The sequence below is a fragment of the Morone saxatilis genome, unplaced genomic scaffold (assembly GCF_004916995.1).
Source record: "Morone saxatilis isolate NCDOM2014 unplaced genomic scaffold, NCSU_SB_2.0 Contig5, whole genome shotgun sequence".
NCBI lineage: Eukaryota > Metazoa > Chordata > Actinopteri > Moronidae > Morone > Morone saxatilis.
Window position 1 is genome coordinate 20,242,496 of NW_023340095.1, and position 9,766 is coordinate 20,252,261.

The 9,766-nt window shown below is 38.4% G+C and overlaps 2 protein-coding genes across 2 annotated transcripts in view; both read right to left on the reverse strand.

The window, feature by feature from the left end:
• trappc10 (trafficking protein particle complex 10) overlaps positions 1 to 1,271 on the reverse strand; it is a 20,681-nt gene extending 19,410 nt beyond the window's left edge. Inside the window, exon 1 of the mRNA XM_035676823.1 lies at positions 1,101 to 1,271. Coding sequence (XP_035532716.1) covers positions 1,101 to 1,161 — 61 coding nt within the window. The 5' untranslated portion in view covers positions 1,162 to 1,271. The remainder of the gene's footprint in view (positions 1 to 1,100) is intronic.
• Positions 1,272 to 2,563: 1,292 nt separating this feature from the next.
• cnga4 (cyclic nucleotide gated channel subunit alpha 4) lies at positions 2,564 to 8,913 on the reverse strand. Its single transcript, XM_035677172.1, has 7 exons — positions 8,855 to 8,913; positions 8,632 to 8,738; positions 7,005 to 7,588; positions 6,631 to 6,876; positions 4,713 to 4,878; positions 2,957 to 3,375; positions 2,564 to 2,893 (listed from the first exon to the last, which is right to left on the reverse strand). The coding sequence occupies exons 1-7, from the start codon at positions 8,896 to 8,898 to the stop codon at positions 2,564 to 2,566; spliced, it is 1,896 nt and encodes a 631-aa protein (XP_035533065.1). The 5' UTR covers positions 8,899 to 8,913.
• Positions 8,914 to 9,766: the final 853 nt, after the last annotated feature.

Sequence of the window (9,766 nt, forward strand, 5' to 3'; positions counted from 1 at the left end):
GTCATGTCAGTTTCATTCTGACTCACAAGTATCCTTTTCCAGTTACAGTTCCCAATTTGCATTGATCATTATGCTGAACTCAGAAATAAGCCACTGTTTGGCAGGTTTTTAGTTGTTGTTTTTTTTTTTACAAATACTGCTTGTAATTTTAACCATTGATTGAATAAACAGGAAAATATGTTAACATTACAGGTTGTAATCTTTGCTTAGGTCAGAGAATGCAGCATTTAGAGAGAAAGACCGATGCATCACTGTGCCCAATGGTTACACACTCTTTTAGAGGCACATGGAGGTACCCTAATGTTTGATGTACAGGGTTTACTTGTGAGTAATTCTCTTTCTGCATCTAATCATCAAAGCAAAAGTACGAAATGTAACAAGGATGACTTCAGGTATACACCGGACTATGGACACCTGATAACCCCACAGGAAACCCAGGAGATCTCTCACTTGGGGCAATCTGCGACTTACATTTTGAATCCGCCAACAAATAATACACGTTAACTGTCACTGCTAGAATTTCCTTTAAACTCCGACCTCACACAGCCTCTATATATTCACTGCCTGTACTGGAGCACATTTGGACCACTCTGTCCTAAAAATGGAGCAGCCTGCGGTGTGAGGTGAACCTGGCACCCACTACCACAGTCGGCTCCTAAAATAACCCCTCTAAGAAGCCTCCATAAGGGATTTATGAATGGCAATCTGAGCCCTTAGCGCCCATACATCATATGGCGACTAATGTATGTGGGCTAGCAGAGTGAACAGTGGCTGGCAGCGGGGAACAAGGTGATATCTTTCCCAAAACTGCAGCAGCTAGCCGTGACGTTATATCGTCAGCTAGGCCTGTTAATCAATGGAGCTACGAGCTAGCTGAGAGATACACCGTCTTCCATGTGAACACTAAGCACAGACAGCGGTGTAGTGTGCAAGTATGGACACATTAGAGCCTCGACAGGTAGACATTACGCCACCAATCGCCCCACAGACACGCAGCGCCCGAGCTAGCGAAGCTAAACGGAGCTAATGCCCAGAGCTAGCTGGCTAACTGTCAAGAGCAGAGGAAATCCGACTGAACGTCTCCTTCAGTAAACACTCACATGTCACAATCGGCTTGTTTTCCATAGTGTAGATTATCGGCTTTTCCTCTTGACACTCCATATGTGTTAGCGGTAGCACTCCATGAAAATGACATACAAACAGAGCTTTATTATTAGTAAATGCTTATGTATGCAGTTGTGTTGAATCGATGGGGCCTGTGTCCCACTGCACTTCCGGGAAGTGCGTAAATTGTGCGTCATTAAAGGGGCAACCTGTGCTTTTATAACAATAGACATCACAGGTTGAGATGCATTAGTACGTTTGTATTACTTGTTGAATACGCCATATTCAGATATTTTACTTTAATAAAAGTTTATTATTGTTATTATTATAAAATTAGTACTCAGCTAGTATAACCAGTAAACCGTACAATCAAAAGTAAAATAATACATACAAAAGAATGGCCCCTGAGTGTTATATTATTAGATATTGTATTGTACAGTGTATAAAATCACTTGGGATGTGGTGCATAAGGTGGGGGAATGGGAATCAAATTTTAAGTAATCAGACTGGTCAAAAAACTATGCTGCCACAGAAAACATTCAACAAAATTTGGCCACTTGATCTAGTGTTGTGTGACGTTAAATTACCCTGGCGTCAATAATTTTTTGCAAGGTATTATATGAATTATATTTGAACACATTTTTAAATTGCTCTTTGATAGAAATCTGATTTAAAAATCCTTATTGCAAAAAGGTGAGGGTAACCGATGACAAAAATCTAATATCTAAAACATGTTATTGTATTTCATTTTCTTTGAACATTGAATTCTGTTTCCTGAAGATAAACTGTTATTTATAGCTGTAATCCTAGAATGTCACTGCAATTTGTCACTGTCCCAGAGCTTGTTAACCCCTAGCAGATTTATAGTTTTCAGTGGGAAGTTTAGTAGTCTAAATGCTATTTAGGTTTTCAGTCCTGGTTGGGTGAAACGACAAGGGAAACACATACGACCATTTTACCATATGGTCAGATTAATGGTGATTAATACTAAACACTGCTTATTAAGTGTTTAAATCTAAATAATATGATCTGTTCTTAATAACCTATATTTTCTTTTATGTGTTAACTAAAAAAAATAAAAACTCATCTGCGTCACAATGAATATATATAGGTCTATGTAGCATTTATTAATTCAATTCATTTAAAAAGCAGTCAGCTCATCAGCACTCAACAAACAAAAATGCCATGAAGTATTTCATCAAATAAAAATAAATCTGTCATGTAGTTTCAACACCCTGTTCTGTTTTGGATGATACATGTACATGGTGAGGGATCATTGACAGTATATATAAGGAAGGATACAATTCTGCCATCTAGAGGTACAAAGTTGTATTGCAGAAATTGTGTCAATGAGATGTTGAGGTTACTCACTTTTATTAAAATAAAACAAACATCTACAGACAAACACAAACATACAAACTTTTGTTCATTCTCATTTTCAGTTATTTGGCTTTTCCATTCATTTTTTCTGCCCTTCATCTTTCTGCCCCTTCTCTCTTGTTTCTGGGTCTTCTTCAGCTTTTTCTCTCCCATCTTCAGATTCTCTCTCTCCACTTTTCTCTTCTTTCTCGCCTTCAGGTTCAATCTCAGCTCCATCTCCTTTTCCAGGTCTGTCATCTCCTTTCTCTCTGATTTTCTCTCCATCATCTTCTTCTTGCTTTCCCTGATCATCAGGGTCTTTCAGCCCAGATTTATCTCCCTCCGTCATCCTTTCCACATCCTCTTTTGTACTTTTGGTGCTCTCTCCATCTCCCTCTTTGGTCACATCATTACTATCGTCTCCCTGTTTTTTTACTTTTGCATCTGAACCCTCCTCTTCCTCTCCCTCTGCCTCTTCTCGCTCCCATCCAACCTCCCCTCCCACCCCTTCCCCTCTTCCCTGTGCTCTTTCTCCTTCTTCCCCATCTTCTGGAGGCTGACACTCTAGTGCTGCCACCTCCCGCTCCAGCTGCTCCACTCTGCTCTGCATCTTGCGGTTGCTGGACTCTAATTCCGACATAAGTCGAGCTAGTTTTGTTTGTAGGATTTCCAAATTCCTCTCCAGCCTTTCTATCTTGGTTTCCACTTTCACTACCTCACCCTCCTCTCCCTCCCCACTCTCCTCCAACATGCCCATCTTAGTGAGGATCTGTCTGCCTTTCTCCTCCAGGTGACGTTTGGCTGCAGGGAACTCAGATAGCACGTCTGTCAGGTCTTCTTTGGACAAGCTGAACAGGTCAGAGTGGCCAATGCTTCGGATGTTGGCGGTGCGACGATTACCTGACTTGTTACCTAAAAGAAAACATGTTGTGATGTCATTAAATGTTTGGTGAGATATTTAAAAAACAGAAAAATATCAATAGACACAATATGAACTGTTATCCAAAGCAAGCTCATTTCAGAGTTAAAAGTAACATTAGGGATATATTCTTGCTGCTAACCCTCTTAAATGAAAGGTCAATATTATTAGAGTAATATTTAAGGAGTTAATTAAACATAAAGTTGTTTAATTAACATTTTCTATTAACAGATTAGCATTACAGATGTTAACATACTTTATTAACTCTGCATGGCTAATGTGTGCAACATGGGATTATTAACAGTACTGCTCACTGCTTTGTTGCTTTGCAGTGAATAATGCTATTATGTTATTGCATCAATGACTTGCTTTGTTGTCAAAAATTAGCCAGCTAGTTATCACTGGCACACTGGCAATCGTGTTGAATAGTGTGCATTGTCCAGTTATGCACCCTGTACAGAGATAAATCCAGAATGTGTTTGCATAAAGACTGGAAGCAGCAATCCTCAAATTTATTTGTTGTTGGTAGCTTGAATAAAATAATTAGTTTGGCCTGAAGCACACATGCTGTAATGTCATGGAGATGAAGTGTAAGACAACACAACCACGCTAGAGACCCCTCAGGCCTAAAACATTCCTGGCCACCCCAGTTTAATGTCAAATGCTGTCAAATTTTACACATACACAAACATAATGTGTTAAAAACATAAATCAATTTAATGATCAGATTAGTGATAGAAGTGATAGGTTAAAGTTAAATAAAAAAAGACATATTTACATATATTATTTGGAAAAATGTCTGAAGATTTGGAAATAAAACAATTTATTGGTTTCTAATGCCACTTTTAGATATGTCTATGCAATGCTTTACTGTGCTTAATGTGACACAATAATGTAATGTTGTTGAGTTTGAGTATCTTCATTTAGGGGCTTTTCCAAGCAGGTGTGATTATATATGATTACATATATTATATATGTGATTAAAGCAGCATATATTTCTGCCACCCTCTTGGGTGATCCTCTCATACTATCACACACTCGTACTAGTGTTGTACAATACTTCAGCATTCTGGCCTTAGAGCCTTACTGTTCCACCTCAGAGGACTTGTAAAAACCTCATCCACAGGATCTTCTCATGCACATTATCTTTGACAAATTTAAGGTAAGGACTAACTTCCATGAGTACAAAGCCACTAGCAAGATCCAAAAGCACCACAGAAAGCTTTCTCTCTTTGCACCAAATAATAAATTGATATAACATATATTATATAATATAATAATAGTCTCATATATTACCTTTTTGCACTGTTCTACTGGACACTAGACTCACCTTTGATATTGAGGATACTAATTTCCCCAAAGAAATTCCCTTCACCCAGTACAGCAAACTCTGTGACACCATCATCTGCTACAACTGCAAGTTTTCCCTCTCTGATGATGTACATTTCATGGCCCACATCTCCTTTTTTGCAGACGTACTCTCCTGGACTGAACACCTGCATGGCAAAAGGCAGGAGAAACAATTCTTTATGATCTAATCTGATGGATTAGATAACAAACTGGCCATAGCAAAAGGGTTGAATTTAAATCTTTGTGACAAGACTATTCCAGAGAATCCAAAAAGAGGCAATTAAGTTACAACACAACAAAAATTCAACTATTTTCTATATTTCACTGTTGTTCTGTCTCGAATGGACAGGGGCTGCTCCTTATTTTCTGTCTTATATTAGTGATGGTTTGGATGATCATTGACAATGACAACAGTGGAGATGGCGTGAACTTGTGCCTCGTGTGTATTGTATTTATTGTATTTGTTGTTTTACTTCTGTATTTATTATATGTTTGACTGCTGTCTATAATGCACATTGACTTCTTCCATTTTATATACTATTGCTCACACCCAGCAACATGGCTTTTGGTGGGGCTAGCTGTCCAATCCCAACCCAATGCCTTTTACTCCTGATTCCAAATAAAGTGGCTTATCACAGAGTTTTTACCCAAACACTATTGTTAGGTCTACCCCTAACCATATAGGCAACATTTTTAAATATTTAAATAATAATGTTGGGGCTTTGAACCTAAATATAAATGAACTGTCACATGAACTGAGCCTTGGTTTTCCCATCCCAATCCCACGATGAGTTAGTGCTACCATTACAACATTTTCTATTAGACCAAGAAGCCTACAGAATAAACAGGACAATGGTCAGTGACAGTTGGTTCATAATTTTGTAACTTCTCATGTAATGTTTCATATATAATTGTCATTGTCGAATATAAGTTGAAGCACACTCTCCAATTTTGTATACTTATTTATAATTTACAGAAAGTTTGACTTATGTATAGACACTGTATGTTGTTGGTTTATATATATATTTATATGCATTTATTTTTTCACCTATGCAGATTATAGTTAAATGTTTATGTTACCTATCTTTCAGCTTTGTTATCCTTGTTTTTAGCTGTGTGTCTATTTCGTCCAGCTATTTCCTGAAAATTGTTCATTTGTAACATTGAAAGCTACTTAAAACTGGAGTCAGATTCCTTGCATTTACACGTACACCAATAAAGCTGATCAACGACATCTAGCAAATATTGATTATTGACTGACTGACAAATCTGCACAAACATGTATTCTTGGCAGATTGCTGTAACAACAACATCATTAATTCCACTGTTTTCACATCGTGATGGAGGATAAAATGATGGTCATTCTGTATTTACAGAATTGTTTGATAAAACTCATGAATGTACGGTATCAGACTAGACTGTAGCTACATGGCTACACACCACCACCAACCCAGCTCTTTGCAAGTGCTATTTTCTGTTCTCAATGCACACTAACAACATTGCTCACCAACCCCAACACCTTTCTTAACTCCTTGAGCCACCTGTACTCTTTGGCTTCGTTCATACTGCAAGCTTTAGTGCTCAATTCTGATTTATTGCTCAGATCAGATTTTTTGGTTTGTTTGGCTGTTCACATTATTTGTTAAATATGTCCCATGTCAGATTCCAGTGTGAAAAGGTCACCGAAAGTCGCATTGCAAAAAATTAGACTTGCATCTGATTTGGACCACATATGAAAGTGGCCCAAATCAGAACTGAAAAGATAATATTCAGTGTGATTTGTGCTGTTCACACTGTCATGAACAAAACAGATAAGTCACATATGAACAAAAAAAAAATGGGTCACTTGTGCCTGCAGTGTAAACATAGCCTCAGACTGCCATCTTTCCCACCCTTACCTGAGGTGTTAGTTTAAGCACCAGCTCCTCCAGCAGACTTTTCTCACAGCTCTGGAAGATGGTGACTTTGGAGAGTGTGGGAAGGTGAACACTGACAGCGATCTCTGTTCTCAAGTGTATGGGCAGCTGCTCCAGGATTTCATTCTCTCGCATGATCTTCTTGTTGATGTGAAGGTGCTGGTACCAGTTGTCGATACGTTGTCTAAGCTCCTTGCTAATGTGATGGCTACGCAGGTATGCTTTCACCTGAAAGAGGAAGAAAATAAGTAGAACCTAACCAAAGAATGTAATTAAACATGAAGCCATCTCCCAGTCAGTTCACTTGGTGCCAGACCATATAGGTTATCAGATGGAAGACTCATCTTCCAACTTACCAGCTCATGGTTAGGGAAGAAGACATTGTCACGATCCCTTAGGTTTGTGATGACCGTGCCAACATTGCCAACAACCGATGCAAACACCAGCACAGCAATGAGCAGGTCTGCAATCATAAACAAGTACTCCTCTTCTTGTTCTGGTAGTGGTGTGTCTCCTACTGTGGTGAAAATCAGGGCAGAGAACCAGAAGCAGTAAAAGTACTGACGACGCATGGAGGCAAACTCTGAGTTGGTCATGTTTGGGTACACCCAATTGTCACTTCCAAAGCCGATGTAGCTGGACAGTGCGAAGTAGAGACAGGCATTCCAGTGGATCAACACAAAGATGTAGATCATGAGCTTGGAGATGCGGAAGGTGTTGGGGTAGGAGGTTCTCGTCTCCATGCGATCCATGGCCTCGTTGAGTCGTGGCATTCGCAGAAGGCGGTTGATCCTTAACAGCGGGGTTTGGATGCCAAAGACAAAGTAGAGGAAGTCGGTGGGCAGCAGGGACATCACATCCCTTAGGAAACGTATTGAGTGCAGGTAGCGCTTCTTCAAATGAGTTAGGTCCTTGATCAGGATGCCTTGTTCCAAGTAACCTGGGAAGGGATACAAGGTTTAAAAGGCCAGAACACAGTAAACACATTGGTACAATGGCCTAGTCAGAGCATAAATTGACACTAACTATTGGGGAGTATAGTTAATATTACTTTCATATCATAAATGGAAGGTAGCAATAAGAAAGATTTCCATGTTTATGACTTCATCTGAAAAAGCTCATGGGTTAACATGGTCATGGTTAACATCCATTGACTATTATTAAATTATAGCCGAGATTGCTTTTTCAGGTACTTCTATAATCTTTAGCACCAAATCAGATATATGGTAGTGCAGTCTCAATTTAACTTGGATGTTGACATGAACATTATTTACATTGTTTTATTTACATGCAGCATTAATGCTATGGCTGATAACTGATAAAACCAAATGCAATTTTACTTCATTACGACAAGCCTGAAAATCAAATTATTAAGTTGAAAAGTCAGAACTCTGAGCAACGCCTTGTAAAACCTTACTTCTGATCATACAAGTGAAGATCATTTCAGTATTCTTGTTAGTATTATTGTAACTGTGATTCTGAGTTAGCTTGAACGTATTCTAATAAAACAGAAGAACAAGGCATGTACAGGATGAATACTTCCTTTAGCCCTAGTGTTCAGCCACAGATCATACTAGCCTCTGTGGAAACCCTATCAATCAGCAGTACTCAAATGTGACTGTAATTAAAAGTATCATTGTCTAGATTTAGGACGACCAAGCTGAATGTGTTTATGTATTTTTAACAATATATCATTACACGCATTTTAGACCTGTAGAGATTCGTACATAAAAAGAAACGAGTTCTACAGGTCTACAGTTTCCTACATGTAGGAAATTATGCACAAAAAACCTCTATGAAAAACCGTTATCTCCATATAAATGTGTTTAAGGCTCTTTAAAGTAAAGTCTGGCAGTGTGTAACTTTCTCAACCTAGAAAGGTGCAAGTACATTACATAAATTGTGAATAATAGTCTGACTGTTTAAATAAATTAAAAAAATGATTTTTATTCTATTTCAACAACTCAAAAATGAAATATTTACCTGTATGAAGAGTGATGATCATGTCAGCCAAATACATGAGGTCTGACAGATAGTCCAGTGTAAGCCACACAGGCAGGTAACTCATTGCAATTGTAGTGAAGCACGTCCTGAGAAAACATAACCAATGACATTGGGTTGCAAGGGATGTTAAATGATTACAGATTATATGCTTATATGTATGATTACTATTACTGATGATATTGATCATATTACATGTTTTTACCTCAAAATGATGATCACTGTGTTGTAGACAATGGGAGCGATCATGACCTGTAGCCAGACATAATAAAACTGATCTGCTGGATCAACCAGCCACTCTTTCCAGCTGAGGGGGAAATGATGATGAAGAGAAAGAGAGAAGGAAAAGAGGATCAGTCATGATGATGTCAGTATCTAAATGAATAAAAAACAATCTGTCACAGCAGGACATCGTAAACATTTGCCTGTAACTTTAAACTGTGAGGTTTTGTTTTTTTCTTTAATCCCCAAACAAATTAAAATGCAAAATCAAGAATATAGAATTTAAAAAATGCTCTTACTGTGGATAAAAACGTATTAGTATCAAAGAGGCTTGTTAGTTCTTCATCAGTTAATAAGTGATTAAGTCTGAATAAATGTCATCACACTAAATCTAATCAAATCTAATTTCTTCTTCTTTTGTAAAAATGTATAGTCCAACTATTAATTACTCACTTAATTTTCAACTTCTGATCCAGATTACGTTTCCCTTCATCCTTGACTCCATCTTCTCCTTCCTCTTTCTGCCCCCGATGCCTCTTGAACAGTCTCTGCCATTGGTTACCTTTAAAACTTACGTCACCAGTTTTATCCATTCTCCAAAGTGTAGCCTTAGACTAACACATTTTTCTAAACGAGGACGACCTGCATGAGCATTGAACTTTCTCGGACAATAATTCAAACCACCCCGTTGACTTGCATCAGGCAGTACTGCGCGTTTCACCTAACAACAAACCCAGGTCTACCTGAGCCTGGTGATGCAGGTCTCTATGGAAGGAAACCACAACAGATGTCATGTGTCCTCTGGGAATTCCTTCTTCCCCAAGAAAACCAGAGAGGTCTTCCTTTACACAACCCAGAGGCTGCTGCAGTAGAGACAACAAACCACTGGAGTATA

Bases quoted from the DNA above. Each gene is read 5' to 3' on its own strand.
- cnga4 (XM_035677172.1), bottom strand. From the start codon at position 8,898: ATGATCGCTCCCATTGTCTACAACACAGTGATCATCATTTTGAG. The intron at 4,879-6,630 runs GTAAGGGTGGGA...TTTGCCATGCAG, and splicing joins TGCTTAAACTAACACCTCAG to GTGTTCAGTCCAGGAGAGTA. The intron at 3,376-4,712 runs GTGAGTCTAGTG...GTTTTCTTTTAG, and splicing joins TAGTATCCTCAATATCAAAG to GTAACAAGTCAGGTAATCGT.